Source organism: Pogona vitticeps, chromosome ZW-PAR (assembly GCF_051106095.1).
Source record: "Pogona vitticeps strain Pit_001003342236 chromosome ZW-PAR, PviZW2.1, whole genome shotgun sequence".
Lineage (NCBI taxonomy): Eukaryota > Metazoa > Chordata > Lepidosauria > Squamata > Agamidae > Pogona > Pogona vitticeps.
Genome location: NC_135800.1, coordinates 7,918,889 through 7,936,146, shown reverse-complemented (window position 1 = coordinate 7,936,146; position 17,258 = coordinate 7,918,889). Strand labels below are relative to the sequence as shown.

Below are 17,258 nucleotides of genomic sequence, written 5' to 3'. Positions count from 1 at the left end.
CTCTAACAAAGAATCGCAGTTAATTACTTTTCAAGCTCGGTGCACTGACTACATGTAAGAAAGGCATTACCTGAACGACCATCAGGATTTTTTTGAAGAGTTTCTTGAAAATGATGGTGGGTTGGAGCTGATAATACTGCCTTTTTCTGCTTCCTATGTTCTCTCTTTCTCTCTGTGCCAGGATCTACGAAGTGAGTCAGAATTTACTGCAGTGCATAAGCATATCCACGAGGTAGGAGCAAGCACGGAGGTGATTGTAAGGACGCCAAGGGAGGCCTTAAACCTTGCCATAATGTAACACTCCCAGATTTGTAATTCTTGACGGGGCTTTTCGCTGATTTTAATGGTGTGATGTTGGTTAAATAATCATCTTTCCCCGAGGGAATACATCATAGCTGAGGGATAAGCCTCTTTCCAACAGCTATTTTCAGAATTTTGAGAAGCTACTCTTTTTTTAAAAAGCCACAAACTCTCCCTCCCAGAATCTGGGCAGTTCTAACTGGGGGATCCTGTAAGTCCATCAAAAAGAAACTTTTCTTAGCTCAACTTTGGCACAGAAAGGGATTTAAACTGGGAATCCGTCCGACCTTCCTTTTAACTTTTCTTCTGTGTCAAAGAGGCTTTTTAAAAAAATTGTTCATTTTAGTTGCCCTTCTGTACATTCTAAAACCCTAAAAACCCTGTAAATTCAACCAAGTCAACCTTCCCTGTATTTTTCACTGCAGGGCTTCGAAATGAGGACTTACGCAGGCCCCATTTTCGCACGGTTTCGGCAATTCCTGGGCCTGGTGGATCTCGAGTACCAAAAAGCTCTCTCTTGCGAAGCCTTCTACCTGCAGTTCATCAGTAATTCGAAGAGCAACGCTGACTTCTTCCTGACGTAAGAGAAACACCCACACCGTTAAATAAGAGCTCTTCATTGTGGGCAGCATCCAGAACATCGACCAGGAAAAAGGGGCACAAAGAAGCACAGCTTCCGAACTGGCTTTAAACATCTCTGGAGTTTAAAAACAGTTCTTGTAATGTAAACAGGAATACAGCATCAGGACGGCTTTGGCCATTTGTGGGGTGTTTTTTTTTAAATCAAGTTTCTAGACCTCATTGTTAGCAACTTAGATCTCTCTGCCCCAGTTTGGCTTCTTGGTGTTCAGCAGCAGATCAAGGATGCTGTGGAGATACATCAGCTTTCTTTCAAAGGAGCTTTGAAATCAGAAATGGGATGTTTACGTGTCAGGTGAATTTACTCTCCACTTCCCTCCCTCTCTTATTTCTCTAGCAGCAGCACATCCTATAGAGGGCAAGTCACCGGGCCCATAGCCCTGTTCACCTGTTCTCCAGGTGTGCTTCCTACCTGTAAATGGGCACCTCTAAGGTCCCCGGACCATCTTTTTAAAAAAAATTCTTTGTTGTAGATAAGACTTGGGTGGCTCTTTGAGCAGAGAAATGTCCTCTGCAAAACGGCCACCCTCGAGGCTTTCACGACCCGCAACAGAACCCTTGGAATTTGGCCACGGCAAGTCATGTCAGAAGGCAAAACAGGTCTCAGTAGGGTGGCCACACGTCTCCTTTTTTAGGGAGCGCCAAGAGGGAGGCATTTTTGATTCCGCTTCAGTGACAATCTTTTGTGCACCTAAAATTAAATTAAATTCCATCAGCACCCCCTCTGATCCCCCTCCCTTTTTTTTAAACTTGTCAATGCCTGCCAGGCCACCTTTACTGGGGACGCCCCTTTCAAAAAGTGGTAACCGCCTGCCCTGTTTTTCTCAGCAGCAACGACAAACGCTTCTTCCTCAAGACGCAGAGAAAGCGGGAGATCCGTTTCCTGCTGGCGAACCTGCAGAAGTATCTCAAGCACATGGAGAGATACCCACACTCCATCCTCGTCAAGTTCCTCGGTAAGGTGCCGGCCCTGTTACGGAAGGCTGAGCTAGAGCCCGTGTGACTACAGTTCCCACAATCCACCTTTGCCCCTGCTGGCTGGGGATTCTGGACAATGTCATCCCAAAAAGTCATTTTTTTCACACTCTGAACAAAAAGCGGCCTCAATGACATCAAAAATTAATCCATGGCATTTCTACGTAATCTTGCAATTACAGATCTGGAGTTATTACCCTGGAAACTGAGGCACTTTGTTGTTTCAGGAAGCAGATTCAGGGATAATGCAGGAGAAAAGATCCCTAACTTAGTTACAGAAGCCCCTAGAACTAGCTGCCATGCATGGCAAGTCTGTTGGGAACCCTTAAGGCCACGCCGTGTATAGCTACCTTTCTCTAATGAAGGAGAGCAGCAAAAACTCAACTTTTGGAAATGGAGGAGGAAGGAAGTGGGCCTGAGAATTACAATCCGCATATCAACAAGTGATTCCTTAGAAAAGCAAGGGAGAAGGGTCACTCTGGTTCTAGTTTTTTTTTTTTTACTTGTGTTATTGCTTCATTTCCGACACACCAACCTTCTCGTGTTCTTTTTTCCAACAGGGGTTCACAGTATTATTGTTCCCCAAGAGAAGAAGGTAAGCTCACCCATAACCTTCTGCCAGCAGTACTTATAAGAGGGTGTCCCCTAAAAAGTGTTGCTCTGTATTAACACCCCCTAAACAGCCCTTCCCTGACCTGTCACCCTCTGGGCCTGTTGGATCACATCTCCTATCATCCACAGCCAGACAACCAATACCTTTCCAAACCCGGTACAGTACCTGAAATGTACCTCTTCCACGGCGGCCGAGTCCCGCCCCCTGCAGGTCACTCCACCGTTCCATGTGGACTGGCTGGCGGCTGGCGAAAGAGCCGCAGCTGTTCCGGACAGGTATTCTTACCTTTGGACCTGTTTCTCTGCTTGTTTGCCTAGAAATACTTCATCATCATGCAGAGCGTCTTTTATCCTCATGAGAGGATTGTGGAGCGGTGAGTCTCTTTAGCTTGTTTTTAGTGGCACCGTTAGAGAGAGGAGGGGGCACGGCTTAGGGGGATGCGCCCTTGCTTTCTACGCAGATTCAAAGTTCAAGCCCCAGTTACTCCAGATAAGTCAAGGAAAGGATCCTTCTTCCTGAACCCTTCGAAGGCCCACAGCTGCTCATTAGATTTGATAAAATTGGGCTACATGGATTCGTGGTCCGGTTTCCATCTTCTCTCCGCTTTGCAGCTGTAAGCTCTTTAAGTCTACATAGGTGGACGACAAGCACAGATCCGGCCGGAGAAGGTCTGAAACGAGTCGCCCATTTTTATCGATTTCATTGGTTTGTTTGAAAGACACACACCGTTGTCTTTTGCTGGGAGGCAGGAGAATCCAAGGCAATTTGCATTTACTACGACTTCCCATCGTTAATCGCTGCATGTATTTCAAGGGGCCATGAGATCCCAGCACCGCCCAGTTTTATCTTCTGAACAGCCCTGCGAGGTAGGGGAGCCTGGAAAAGAGAGCGCTTTGCAGCTCAGCGGGGAGAAAACCCTCTCATTTTTCGGCTCGCACAGGTACGATATTAAAGGTTGCGAGGTTGACCGGTGGTCGGATCCGGCGCCGGACGGCAGCGAAGTGATCGTTGTCTTCAAGGATCTCAATTTTGGAAAGAACACCATCTGCCTTGGTATGTCCCGCTGTGATGACGGAAGGGGCCCCGTTTTACCTCCCATCTCAAAATGTGCTTCGTTTCCTCCTCCTTTCTCCTCTTCCTTTCCAACTCATTTTATTTAGATCTCTTGTCTGCATTGGAAAAAGACCGATTCGTTTTATTCCACACACTCACCTCGTATAGGTCAGCCAGTATTATAAATAAAAAAAACAATGACGAATTTCCCCGCACGCAGGAAACTAGCTCTTCAAGCCCAGCTTTCACCCTGACAAGCTAAGTTTCTATGAACGGAGATTTTAAAATTATTTTTAAGAGCTTTCTGTTCTATGATCCCACGCTTGCCATCTGTCGTACAGCACTATCTAGTCGACATGACCGCTTTAAATGCCCAGACTTTAAAATAACAATAATTTTTAGGCTTGGCTCCACCCCCTGCACTAGCAATGCTGAGAAACAAGGCATGTTATTTATGGTAAAAAAAACTGTGGTTAAATATTATTCCTTACCAACAATCTGCAGCATGGAACAGCCCAGCTGCAATTCCAAGGACCAAATCAAAAACAAGAGATATTTTTCCACTGTACTTTTACCCCTCCCCTCCCAACGATGCACCTTTTTTCCCCTCTCCACGCAGAGCAGCAGCGCGACTGGCTGGTCCAACAGGTAGAGGTGGACACGGACTTCCTGAAGGAGCTACACGTGATTGATTACAGTTTTCTGGTTGGGTTGCAGCCACTCCATGAAGATGAACAGCTCCTCAACAAGGCCTTAGCCAACATCATCACCAGGACTACCATGTATGGATTTCCCCTCCCTCCCCGATGCCTTGGTTTGGGGACGGGGCGGCGCGAGCGGGGGAAACACAGCATTGAACAGCTGGCTAGCTCAGTGGGTTTGGGCCTCTGGCTGTGGAGCCAGAGGTTGGGAGTTCGATTCCCCCCACTGGACCTCCTTTGAAAGGGCTGGACTGGATGGTCTCTGGAGTCCCTTCTAGCTCTGCTGTTCTATGAGGAGGATGACGAGAACTGCTAGATAGTCCCCGGATGCTGGCTTTCGGCTTTTTAGCTTTTCTGCATTTGTTTTTACTGTTTTAAATATTTCTAACTGATCAATGGATTTTTTTAAAAAAATCATTGACATACAGTAGTTTAATTGCTTTTTTAATCTGTTCTTTACTGTGTTTTTAGCTGTACTTGTTTTAACATTGTGAGCCACCTTGGGTCCCCTTATCGGAAGAAAGGCAGCCTAGAACGGACACAAAATGAATAAATTAAATCGACAGATATTCTTTTCTCCCGCCCTTTTCCAACCAATCCCTTCTCTGTGTTTTGTGCAAATGCAAAATAACAAGAAGGGCTTTTATAATAATAATAATAATAATAATAACAACAACAACAACAACGACAACAACGACAACAACAACAACAACCATGTGCCATCAAGTCAATTCTGAGTCCTTGCAACCCTGTGCAAGGGGTTTGCAGGTAGTGTTTTGCAGGTAGAGAATACTCAGAAGTGATTTCCCATCCCTGTCCACTAGGGGGCAGTCCCGGGACCGCCATGCAGCTGGCCCAAGGCTACCCAGGCTGGCTGTTCTCCCAGGAGGCCCCGTGGAGGGAATCAAACTCCCAGCTTCTGGCTCCCCAGCCAGAGACCTCAACCACTGAGCTCTCCAGCCAGCTATTTAAAAAAAATCTTTCTTTGGACTTGCAGGCTTTCATTTCCCCCCCCCCCAGCCCCCAAAAAGTGCTTTACAGTTTTCCTGGTTTCTTCCCCATAGGTCGCTCTGCTGCCCCAGCTGCCCCTCAAGCACGGCGACAGCACAGTTGGACGACACCGAAGGCACAGCCCACCTCGCCACCTACGCAAACCAGGTTATCTCCAGCGCGGACCCCCAGAGCAAGCTGTCCCCCGAAAGCAAAGCCACCCTGCAGAACATTCTGGAGCTTTACCTAAAGCATCGGCCCAGCACCGAGATTGACCTGGAGACGTCCGCCCACAGCGAGACCTTCATGAGGGACGTCCTGGCCCCTTACCTCTTCCGAGGGAGCAGCTTCGAGGAGGTCCCCAGCTCCTTCGGCGACGTCGACGGCGCCGAGCGCAGCCACATCGTCCGCGGGCCCAGCCTGGTGGACTCCTCGTTCCTTTTAAGCCAGAACCGGCGCCTTCTCCCGGGCTCCCGGAACCCCTTGCACGTGATCGACGGGCCGGATTACCGCTATTTTGTGGGCATTATTGACTTCTTCACGGTCTACGGCTGCCGTAAGAAGCTGGAACACCTTTGGAAAAGCATCCGGTATCGGGGGAGAAGCTTCTCCACGGTTCACCCTGCCTGTTACGCCAGGAGACTTTGCAAGTGGGTGGAGGATCACACCACATGAGCCTGGGGGAAAGGAGCAGAGAGGATGGGTGACAAGGGAAACACCTTCGGGTCGCTTTCCCAGGGTCCCTGGAACCTTTTTATCCCAGGGCACACGCTTGAGTCCCAGAAAGAGAAAAGCAACTGACCATAAACCAAGGTCAACACGGATGAACTCAGATTCCTTCTCCGAGCTGCGGAGAACTGCTCTGATGCTGGAAGACTGGTTCAAAACACAGTGGCACAGAGTTCCACAGGACCTGGCATGGGGTTTTCAGAGGGGGGGAGGAAGGGGTCTGACCGGAGGCAGCGCTTCTGCACACAATGGCTGGAAATTGGTGCAGAATTCTGACACTTCTGAATACGAATGCCATATTCTGGAGTCCCGGCGATAACCATCAGAATTTGGACATTAAAATGGGAAAAATAAACCCTTTCCTGAGCTCTCCTAACAATACAGGACCCTTTCAAAAAAAGGGTAGGTGTGCTGCTCTGATCCATCCTTTCGCCTCCATGATCATGGGTTAATCCTACAGAGGTCCAAAGGAGGCCAAGAATAAATGAAAAATGAAGGAAGAGGTGACATCAAAAAGGGCCCCATCCACGGTGGTATCAAAGCACGAAGCCGATGCTATTCTCCATTTAAAGAATAAAACCACTCTTGAGAAATGTCTTGCTGTGGTTAATTTAAAAAAAAATCTGTGTCATTCTAATCTAATACATTCTTACTGGGAACATACATAATAAGCAACTGTGAAGGGCAAACCTCTATATAAAACAGTTTTATAGAATAACTCAATTTTGTGGTGACTTCCCCCCCCCCAATAATGGTATCAACTCTCCTGTATTTTTCAAAACAAACACAAATCCAAACCGCACCGTGCCGTTTTCCTAGAAGGCCAGGAAAAAAATTAAACAGGTTAGCCGCTGTCCGCCAGAAGAAGGATCTAAATTTTCCCGTTCAGGATCGGGGACTACCTAATTCAGCGTTGGTTTCCTGCAACGGTCGGTCTGCCGTCCCTCTACTACAATCTCCAGCCACCGCAGTATTTATTTTATGTGTTTAATTGTATTTATACCTGGCCTGAAGGCAGCACACGCAGAGCTTCACCACAGCCCTGCGGGGTAGGCCGTGCTGAGGGTGAGGGACTGGCTCAAGGTTACTGAACGAGATCAGTCCTGATAGTTTATAACCGTAACAACTAGTATTTATTTTATATATTTAGTTATCTTTGCACCCCTCTCAGCTCAAGGGGGCACCCACTGGCTCTATCAGAACTTGAACCCGGATCTCTCGGTCCAACATTCTAACTGCACCACACAGGGGCCAGTCTCCTGCCCTCCCTGGAAGGGGGTGAGTATCCCCTTCTGTGGGAGCAGTGTCGAATTGAAGGCCGACACCAGGGCTCCTGGAGTGTTGCCCCCACCCAGAACTCCATCTGGCCCCCTCTTCGTCTCCACGTTCATCCTGTGGCGAGGATATGTGACTCCCTGAGTCCTCTGTGGGTCCCATGGGGAAAATGTCTATGAAAAGAAACACTCCTTGTTTGATGCATTCTCAAAGGCTTTCACAGCTGGGATCTGATGGTAGTTGTGGGTTTTTCGGGCTCTTTGGCCGTGTTCTGAAGGTTGTTCTTCCTGATGTTTTGCCAGTCTCTGTGGCCAGACTGGAGTGGGAACTCTGTCCGTGCTCTGTTGCTGTTTGTTGGATAGTTGAGTCTTTATAGCTGTGGGAGCAGCTTTTGTCCTTTTCAGGAGATAGGGTGATCAGCATGTTTTTGTTGTGATAAGGGGGAGAGATTATCTGTCACTGTGATTGATGGGTGTCTTTAGCTGGTCTTTTTTTGTGCAGTGACCCCTGGTCCTTGTGGCTGGGTAGAGTTTGTTGACCTTTTGCAGTTTTTATTAAGTTTTAGACTTTCTTATTAAGTTTTAGACTTTCCTCTTTTTTTGTTGAAGCTCTGTTGGTGTTTATGGATTTCAGTGGCTTCCCTGTGCAGTCTAACATCATGCTTGCTGGTGTTGTCCAGTACTTCCGTATTTTGACTTTCCTCTTATTAAGTTTTAGACTTTCCTCTTTTTTTGTTGAAGCTCTGTTGGTGTTTATGGATTTCAGTGGCTTCCCTGTGCAGTCTAACATCATGCTTGCTGGTGTTGTCCAGTACTTCCGTATTTTGACTTTCCTCTTATTAAGTTTTAGACTTTCCTCTTTTTTTGTTGAAGCTCTGTTGGTGTTTATGGATTTCAGTGGCTTCCCTGTGCAGTCTAACATCATGCTTGCTGGTGTTGCCCAGTACTTCCATATTTTGAAATAGAATTTCATGTCCAGCTTGTTTTAGGGCATGTTCAGCTACTGCTGATTTTTCTGGTGGTTTTAGTCTGCAGTGTCTCTCATGTTCTGATCACCATCATCATCCTATCTCCTGAAAAGGACAAAAGCTGTTCCCACAGCTATAAATACTCAACTATCCAACAAACAGCAACAGAGCATGGACAGAGTTCCTACTCCAGTCCTCTGAGGCCACAGAGACTGGCGAAACGTCTGGAAGAACAACCTTCAGAACACGTCCAAAGAGCCCGAAAAACCCACAACAACCACTCCTTTTTTGCCTGGAGAGCCGCCTGCAGTCTTTGGGGTAGCCCAGCCGTCACCTGTCCCGCTCTCTGCATAGGCCACCGGGCGCCACTGGACTCAAGCCACTCCGCCGGCCGAGCCGAAGGGGTTTCCAGAGCCTGCAAGAGAAAAATGGCACCAACCACCAGGCCTTCTCAAATAACAGGGGAGGTATCAGATGCTAGAGGTCAAAGGGTGGGCCGGTGCCAGAAATAAGAGGCAAGGGTTGCCACAGGACACAAGCCCCGTGTTCAGGTAGGATTTCTACTGCAACTTTGCGTTGCAGCAGAGTGTTGGAGAGGCCAGCCCCTCTGCACGGGCGCAGGGGTAGGGTGGTTTGGGGGAGAATTTGACTCCTGAGATCCCTCCCATGGGGAGCCTGCAAGGTAAGGGTTGGGGGGCGCTCAGAGCTTAGGAAAGCTGCTCTTTTGGACTACAAGCCCCATTATGCCCAGCCTGGCGGAAGTCCAGTTCCCCAAGCGGCTGAAAACTTTGCAGCGCCTTTTCTACCGACCGGCCGGGGAGGGTGGCTTTTGCGCTTTCTCCTCCTCCGCCGCCGCCCCTCCTGCTTCCTCTTCCCTCGGCGACTCTGAGCTCCCGACCTTCGCCCCCCTGGCCGTCCTTGGCGGACTACAACTCCCATTAACCCTTTCTCCTCCCCCCCCCCCCGGCCGACTGCGGCGTCTGGGAGCTGAGCGCCGGAGTCCGAACCGCTGTAGGTGCTGCACCCTGGACCCCCCCCCAAGCGGAGGTCTCGGGGTGGGGGGGCTTGCTGCCTCGCCGGGGTCCCGATCCCCTTCCTCGCCTTGCAGCCCAACCGGGCAAGCGCAGCCGACATCTCCTCCCAGTTCGGCCGAGCGGGCTGGGCTGGGCTGGGGCGCCTTGGCTGCCTGCCCTGCCCTCCGGGGCCGTCCCTTGGTGGCCACCCGGCCGGCGCCTCCGTGCGTAAAAACGCAAAGGCGCGCCGAGGGCGCAGCCAGCTGGCGAGAAACCGAGCACGGGCCGCCTGCCTGCCCACTCCGGATCCGCTGGGGAGGCGGCGCTGACTCCCGTGGTCTCTCCCCGAGCCCCGTCCGGGAGGAGGAAGGGAGGAGCCCCACGGAAGGCGCCCGGCCGGCCGCCCCCCCTGCTTCCCTCGCCCGGGCCTGGCGAGCCGCGTTGCGCGCTTGGAGAGGCACCCGCCGTTACTGCTGCTGCCGGTGGGGCGGCGATGAGGTCCGGCAGGCAGCGGCTCCCGGGGCGGGGAGGGGGGGTCGATAGGTGCCGGCCACGGCCTCTCCCCACGAGATCGGAGCCGGGGCTCCGGCTTTTCCCTCTTTCCCTGGGTAAGAAGGGCCGGCCGCGTCCCCTTGTCTGATCATTCAAGGAGGAAGCTACATTTATTTGGGGAGGGAGGGCGGCAGGGAGCCCGAGGGGGGAAAAAAAAGCCCTCCGCGCGCCCCCCTCCCCGCCCTTAAGCCGGAACGATGGGGCTTCTGGGCCTGTGCAGAGGGCCCGCTCCCTTCCCCCCCGCCCCGGAGCCAGTTCCGATCCTTCCCCATTTCTCCACTTTTGGGGCGTGTTTTGTAAGTTTGTTTCTTTGCCAAGGTTTTGTAGGGTGTTAGGTGATAATTGTTATTTAGTGTCTATGTAAAACTATCAATATAACAAATATAACAATCTTCAAAGTGGGGGAAAATTAGCCATCACTTCTCTGGACCCTGTTGAGTGTTTTAATGATGGCTGTTCCTATTTAGCTCCTGTAAGCATATATATGTATGTATAATAATACACAGCACAACGTGCAGTTGATTCTGAGTTAGGGCGACCCCTTTTTCAGGGTTTTGCAGAAGTGGCGTCTGTTTCCCTTCTGCCAGACTCTGCGGCTCGCCCAAGGCGGCCCAGGCTGGCTCTTTTCCTGGGAGGAATCGAACTCCCAACCCTGGCTGTTTTTCTTAGAATTCAAACTTGCTTCCTGCCGGACTCTTACTAGCTTTGGCCTCGCCCTTGTTTGGCTTGTGAGTCAACCAGCTTCGGAGTCCTGTGACCCTTGCCTGAGGAGCTTAACCAGTGAAAGAATGCAAGCGATGCAAAAAGAAAAAAAAGTGATAACAGCCAGCTCACATTCATCCTTCTGCCCGCTTCTGCCAGCACTATTGGCCTTGCTGGGTTTGTTTTTTTTCCCCCAGCTGAAAATATGGATCAGCCAAAGTTTCTCTTGAACTGGCTGGCTGGCTCAGTGATTTAGGGATCTGGCTGAGGAGCCAGAGGTTGGGGGTTCGATTCCCCCCACGGGGCCTCCCGGAAGAAGAGCCAGCCTGGGTAGCCCAGAAAAAGGGTTGCCATAAGTCAGAATTGACTTGACGGCAAATGATTATCATTAAGACCTCTGTTGAGACATCACTGAGGACCAGATGCTTGAGCCAACAATTTGATGATGATGATTTTCTCCCCAGGCTGTTGCTCCCAAAAGCCCGAAGTGGATCCATGACTAATCAGACCTTTAAAGGATGCAGATGCTGGTAAGGATGTCATGCCTGTGTAGAAAGGAAATTTACACCTGTAGGAGCTTTCGGTGTGCTTTCTTTCCTTATGCTGGTACATCTGTAGAGGGTGATGTCCTTCCTTCCTTCCTTCCTTCCTTCCTTCCTTCCTTCCTTCCTTCCTTCCTTCCTTCTATCCATCATCAGCTCCTTCCTTCCTTCCTTCCTTCCTTCCTTCCTTCCTTCCTTCCTTCCTTCCTTCCTTCCTTCCTTCCTTCCTTCCTTCCTTCCTTCCTTTGCTTAAGGGGTTCGGAAATCCAGAAACGAAACTTTGTCAAACTCTGTTCAAAGCAGAGAGTCGGGGAGGAGGAGAAGGGAGCACACAACTTGCTCACCAGTCTTACTGGATCTCTTACACCCGATAATTGCAGATGTTGCTTTGGGGGCATTGGGGTAAATGTTAGAGCTGGCAAATTAAAAAGAAAAGAAAACAAACAAAGAAAAATACAACCTGCCGTAGGATTTTTAAAAGACCGCTTTTCTCTAAGTTGACATTTACGAGCTGCGCCCATAAGGGCAGTTGTCCTCTGCGGCTTGACCCCACTTATGACCATCCCTCTCTCCCATAAACCCAAACTCTTGAGAAGTTCTTTGGTCTTAACGTAGCCGCGGCTGCCTCTTCTGTTGAGAGGATCTAAGCCAATTAACAGCGTCTGAGACCAAGCCTCTTAAAAGCACACCACTCTGTGCCTACTTAGATCAGAAACCTTTAGATGGGAAAAGGACTGGCTTGAGTTCCTGGTGGACATGTAGAACCTCCTATCCTTGGGGCCCAAGACGTTTGGCATCGAGATTGCCATGAGCACCTCCCAGCACGGCCAGTGCACGGTGAAGAGGGGCTTTGTGATTTAAACCTTGGAGGATGTCAGCGTGCTTTTAAATCTGGAGTAAATCTGTGTATACTTGGGATTTCTGGACTATAAATTCCGCAGTTCTCCGCTCTGGGAGGTCCGCCGGACAGACAAGCCCCTGGAAGTGGTTCACCTTGGAGGAAGGCCTCAACTTGCAGGCTTGGAGGCCTAGCTAGGCCTAGCTCTGTCCAAACTTCCTGTTCCTGTCTCAGTGCTAGCTTTCTCGGTGGGAGCTTGCTTTCTGAAACAGGAAGCGAAGTGGAACTAGGCCTAGCTAGGCCTCAGATCTTGCCAGTTTAGGCTTTTCTTCCGGGTGAGCCACTGTTTGTCGAGCAGAACTCCCAGCAAGGAGAATTATGGGATCCGTAGTCCAGAAACATCCAAAAATCCCGAATTCTGGCTCTCTCATGCCTCTCTTCTTCTGGCGTGGCTCCAAGAAGGAATGGGGATCTAATGTCAAGACTGTTTTCTCTTCTATCCAATTTGGGGCCAATCGGCTTCATTGAAATGAGGAATGTGAGACGACGCGAGGGCCTCTCCTCGGCCGTCCACCCTGATCTTGCCGTCTTGAATTGGACCTCTTGCCTTTCTCTTTCAGCCTCGCTTCTTCTTCATTCTGGTGGTCTTGTGCGCCGGCCCCATCCTTTACGTCTTGCTTTGCCCACACCTCTGTGTCTCGCTGTGCTGGCAGAGCAGCTGCCGGCACGCAGAAGAACCAGCAAGGCGGTGGCCGGCGGCCTCGGACTCAGGGGTGGCTCGGTTCGACGGTTACATCAGCGTTCCGGATGGAAAGGTGAGGCTGCCATCCAGGTGAGACACAGACACAAAGCAGGGAGGTGGTCCAGCTCCTGTTGTGGTCCAGCAGAGTGTGCTGGATTTAGGTGTGCTTTGAGTGCGCTTTCTTTTAACGCTGAGTTCCACCTCTCCAAAGAAAAATGAACACCATTGTAGAAGCATCCCAAATTTTGCAAATAAGTTCTGCATCGGGGGATTGGAAACCTCAGCCTTCTAGGGGCTGGATCCTGCCCTCCTTAGAGGGTCGTACACGTTTCCCATGCCATTGTCATCTCTCTCTCTCTCTCTACGACTTCCCCGAAGGCTTAGTGGCCAGGAGTAAGCTGAAATAGGTTGATGCTTTGGCTCCTGCTGTTTTCCTTTGGAACCACCCGCCGCAAGGAATCTAAACTCTCAAAAAAAAAAAGTTGTGTGAAATTAAATCAGCCCCCCCACTCCTAAACTGGTTGCCCACCCTTCTGTCTGCTGCTCCTTGTGATGACAACTTTCTGCTTGTGGGGCAGCGGATTAGTTGTTTTTTTTATAGTGAAGCAATAGGGAAATATTTCAGAATCATTTTTTTTTAAAAAATTATTGTTTATTTATTTAAAAGTTTCCTTTAAAAAGTTAGTGCTTGGCTGCCGGTCGAGGTTGGAAAGCCAGTTCCGAGCGAGGGCGAGAAAGGTTAACCTGGAGTTTGAATGGGCTGGCCGTGTTTTCCCTCTGCACTCGCACCTTCTTCTCGCTCTCTCTAGCCTTTGGCCCGAGCGTTGTGTCGCCAGTGTGCCGTGGTGTCCAGCTCGGGGCAGATGTTGGGCTCCCGTTCGGGGAAAGAGATTGACGCCCAGGAGTGCATCCTGCGCATGAACCAGGCCCCCACCCGGGGCTACGAGGCGGACGTGGGCAGCCGGAGCACCATCCGGGTGGTCTCCCACACCAGCATCCCTTTGCTCTTGAGGAACCAGTCCTATTTCTTCAAGCAGTCCCGGGACACCCTCTACGTCGTCTGGGGCCCCGCCCGGCTGATGAACCGGGAGAAGGTGGGCTTGGTTTACAGAACCCTCCTGAAAGTGAAGGAGATGTACCCCAGCCTGCATCTCTACACACTGACCGACAGGATGATGGCCCACTCGGACGAGCTCTTCCAGCTGGAAACCGGGAAGGACAGGTGAGGCCCCCTCCCTCAGGGCAGGAACTTTTGCTCAGCGGCGGAAGGTCCCGAGTTCAAATCCAGCTGTCGCTGAGTGGGCCTACTTGCCTGTGCTTCTGGAGAAGCATTGATGAGCAGCGTAAATGAGAGAGGTGTGAAACGGTGGCCCCTCAAAAGTGACTGGCTTGCAAGTTCCCATCATCCCCATTGGCCTAGCTGATGGAGGGATGATGGGAGTTGCAGTCTGGCCACTCCTGGAGGGCTTTAGCTACCATAGGCAACGGTGAACAAATAGAGTCGCATGCCGTGTTTCTGTTTAGTTCCTGCCTTTATTCGGATTCATGAGGACTAGAGTCTTAACACTGCTTGTAAATGAAGAAGAGAGACTGGGAGGCAAAGCAGTTGCTTTGCTTCCTAAAGCCCCCAGGTCTGATAATTGCAGATCAGCATTGGACTAGATGAGACTCAATAGAAGGCAGCTTTCCGAGGTTCCTGACTTCTCCCTCCCGCCGGCAGGATGAAGTCTGGCTCCTTCCTCAGCACCGGCTGGTTCACGATGGTCCTGGCCATGGAGCTGTGCGAGCGGATCGTTGTTTACGGCATGGTCAGCGAAAGCTACTGCAGGTAAGGCTCTCAGGCGGCGGACGTGCCGAAAGCTTTCTAGGGCCGGAAGCGAAACGCTGGATGTGGCAAGAACCTGCTGCTCCCATCGGCCCCAGCCCCGTGGGGCTCCTGCTCAAGGTTGATGGGAGGTGCCATTGAGCATCGTGTGGAAGGCCGGCAGAGATGGGCCAGAGGTAGCCAGGAGAAGGGAGTGTCCTGAGCCATGGGTGGGCACATACAGTGGTGCCTGGCTTTACGATTGCCCCGCATTACGACAAAACCACATTACGACGATCTTTTTGCAATCGCAAAACAATGGTCTAAATGTTTTTTTTTCTTTGCAATGATCGGTTCCCTGCTTCAGGAACCAATTCTTCGCAAAACAACAATTTTAAAACAGCTGATTGTCGGTTTCAAAATGGCCACTGGGTAAACAAAATGGCTCCCCGCTGTTTTCTGGGACGGATTCCCCGCAAGACAGACAGTGAAAATGTCTGCCCTATGGAGGATCTTCACTGGACGGTGAGATTTGACCCCATTGGGACACATTGAAGGGGTTTCAATGCGTTTCAATGGGTTTTGTTTTTTTTCGTTTTATGAAGTTTTCTCTTAACGGCAATTTTCCTGGAACGGATTATCTCCGTTAAGCGAGGCACCACTGTATAGAGCAGGTGGTGGGAGGTCTGCCCCAAAAAGTGATACAGGGACGTCTTAGCCAGACTCTCGCCCTCTTAAAGATATCTTGAGTCATTCAATCAGACACATTAAGTGATTTTTTCTGGATATATGGCTGGAAGAGACCATCTAACCAGTTCATTCAATGGGAGTAAGGATCCTTAAGCCTCTGGGTCTAACCTGAATCATCTGTAGTTGGAATTCAGATCTCTGGACTTCTCCTTGGACCCTCGAATCTGGCCTTGGGCTGAAAGATGCTCCCTGTTCTTGAGACGGTTGGTTGGAAACCCCTTCTTAGCCCGCAAAAGGGTCATCCAGAAGACCACTAAGCACATTACAAGCCCAAACAGTTGTCTGAGGTTTGTTGAGTCACTTCCAATTTATAGCGGCCCTATTAAGGAGTGACCTCCCATATGTCCTGTCTTCAACAGCCCTGCGCAACTCTTGCAAACTCAAGGTTGTGGCTTCCTGAATGGAGCCGGTCCATCTCATACCCTCTTTTCCTGCTGCTGTCAACTTTTCCTAGCATGATTGTCTTTTCCAGTGGGTTGCGCCTTCTCACGATGTGCCCAAAGGAGGACAGCTTCAATTTCTTTTTTTTTTTTTTTTTTTTGCTTCCAGACGTAACTTGCCCTCTCCTTTTTTTTATCCAAACCCTTTCTGAACGACAGGAACCAGAGCCAGCCCCCCGTGCCTTACCACTACTTCGAGAAGGGCAAGATGGACGAATGCAAGATGTACCTGGCCCATGAGCGAGCCCCCCGGGGCGGGCACCGCTTCATCACAGAGAAGGCGGTTTTTTCACGCTGGGCCAAGAAAAAGGACATCATCTTCACCCACCCCTCATGGCTGGATGGCCAGAGGTGACCTCCGACCCCTGGGGCTCTTTTGCCACTTGATACGTTCCACGATTCACCCAATTCCTTCCTGTTGCCTAGACCTGGGAGGTCCACGTCGCAGTGGGCGAATTGTCACCAGAAAGGATATTTTTGGGAACGGGGTTCCCAGACCTCATTGGGTGCGCTCCATTTGAACAGTCTTCGGACGCTCATGACTGGCTCTGCTTTATTTATTCCTGGCAACGGAGAGGATTAGGGCCGTTCTGAGAGGAGGGGCAGATGATCAAGGACGCAAACGAAGCCTTTTTTTTTTAAGGCTGACTATTTTCATCACACACACCCCCGGGACAGTCTACTCATTTCTGCCTCCAAATTATTCGCCACGGAAAAAAAGGGCCCTTTTTAAAGCGATCGTGTTTAAACCTCACGACCCTCGTACGAGGAGGTGGGTTTTAACGATGGCCCTGGAGCCGAAGAGAGGTCTTCTGAGTGGTTGGTCTTAAATGATCTGCCGGTGATGCGGTGGGCCGATTTTCAAGTGGGAAGAGAAAGCGGAGCCCTGCAAAGCATTTAGCCTTTGCAACAGAATCCGGGTTCGAACTGGATCAAATAAGATGCGTTTGTGGCTTTGACGTAGGCTTCATAACCTGTGTTGGCACTTTTTGAACCCGAGTAGCTGTGTTTTCCTTCTGGTTCCCACTGTGGATCTAGCATCTAAAATATAGAGATGTGTGTGTGTGGTTTTGTGCAAGCCTTGACTTTTGTACTGTGATGATTTCCAAAGAAGTACTGTACTTCGCAGTCCGGATATAAAGCTGCGTATTTCTGTTCTCCATCATCCCCTTGTTATTAATATAAGGTGCAGGTTTTTTTAAAAAATATTTTTTTACAAAATTCCTGCCAAGAGTCGCCGAGGTTTTGTTTTTAATTTCCTGTGCCCTTTGTGGTATCTTGGCATCTTCTATCTTTGGTGTTGAGATGTCCCTGTGACAAACCCAGACCTACTGGGATATGTCACACAGTTAACTAAGCTGCCACCAACCATTCCCTTTAAGAAGTCACACAGACCAGGGATGGATTTTCAAACAAATAAGGAATAAGGTTTATTTAAATACACACATGGAAAAATAAAACAATCAGGTGAATAATATAAAGTAACGTGGCTTATTCTCACTCATTCAAGCATACAGTTTGGTTCACCCAGAACCCTTAACTTGAAGCACAGACCCTGAACCTATCAGTTCTGGCTAACCAACAAACACCTGAACCTATCAGGTTGGTACTCTGACACACAGTAGTACCCTGT

General features: G+C 50.0%; 2 protein-coding genes and 1 long non-coding RNA gene across 9 annotated transcripts in view; 2 read left to right on the top strand and 1 right to left on the bottom strand.

Annotated features, from left to right (window-relative positions):
• LOC110078838 (uncharacterized) overlaps positions 1-8,994 on the bottom strand; it is a 28,616-nt gene extending 19,622 nt beyond the window's left edge. Inside the window, exons 1-5 of one of the 2 annotated variants that reach the window (XR_013539630.1) lie at positions 8,577-8,994; positions 5,602-5,948; positions 2,813-3,696; positions 747-875; positions 71-184 (exon numbers count right to left, since the gene is read on the bottom strand). This is a non-coding gene — a long non-coding RNA (uncharacterized LOC110078838). Of the gene's footprint in view, positions 1-70; positions 185-746; positions 876-2,812; positions 3,697-5,601; positions 5,949-6,073; positions 6,196-8,576 lie in introns of those variants that run through there. The other variant, XR_013539629.1, reaches the window with a different exon arrangement.
• Positions 127-6,593, top strand: PIP5KL1 (phosphatidylinositol-4-phosphate 5-kinase like 1). The gene is made up of 8 exons (XM_020793360.3): positions 127-232; positions 726-880; positions 1,771-1,895; positions 2,475-2,509; positions 2,845-2,900; positions 3,468-3,580; positions 4,200-4,362; positions 5,346-6,593. The coding sequence occupies exons 2-8, from the start codon at positions 735-737 to the stop codon at positions 5,944-5,946; spliced, it is 1,239 nt and encodes a 412-aa protein (XP_020649019.3). The 5' UTR covers positions 127-232; positions 726-734; the 3' UTR covers positions 5,947-6,593.
• Positions 8,775-16,790, top strand: ST6GALNAC4 (ST6 N-acetylgalactosaminide alpha-2,6-sialyltransferase 4). 6 transcript variants are annotated; one of them, XM_072984593.2, is made up of 6 exons: positions 8,775-8,793; positions 10,974-11,039; positions 12,510-12,704; positions 13,441-13,853; positions 14,352-14,459; positions 15,785-16,790. In XM_072984593.2, the coding sequence occupies exons 2-6, from the start codon at positions 11,028-11,030 to the stop codon at positions 15,978-15,980; spliced, it is 924 nt and encodes a 307-aa protein (XP_072840694.2). In that variant the 5' UTR covers positions 8,775-8,793; positions 10,974-11,027; the 3' UTR covers positions 15,981-16,790. The 6 variants fall into 6 exon arrangements, with proteins under 6 accessions (XP_072840694.2, XP_072840693.2, XP_020649024.3 ...); XM_072984592.2 differs by lacking the exon at positions 8,775-8,793 and adding an exon at positions 8,906-8,924; XM_020793365.3 differs by lacking the exon at positions 8,775-8,793 and adding an exon at positions 9,120-9,253.
• The last annotated feature ends 468 nt before the right edge of the window (positions 16,791-17,258 follow it).

Coding starts and splice junctions, on each gene's coding strand:
- PIP5KL1 (XM_020793360.3), top strand. CDS start 735: ATGAGGACTTACGCAGGCCCCATTTTCGCACGGTTTCGGCAATTCCTG. Junction 881..1,770: donor AACGCTGACTTCTTCCTGAC/GTAAGAGAAACA, acceptor TTTTCTCAGCAG/CAACGACAAACGCTTCTTCC. Junction 4,363..5,345: donor ATCATCACCAGGACTACCAT/GTATGGATTTCC, acceptor TCTTCCCCATAG/GTCGCTCTGCTGCCCCAGCT.
- ST6GALNAC4 (XM_072984593.2), top strand. Junction 12,705..13,440: donor TCAGCGTTCCGGATGGAAAG/GTGAGGCTGCCA, acceptor CGCTCTCTCTAG/CCTTTGGCCCGAGCGTTGTG. Junction 13,854..14,351: donor CTGGAAACCGGGAAGGACAG/GTGAGGCCCCCT, acceptor TCCCGCCGGCAG/GATGAAGTCTGGCTCCTTCC.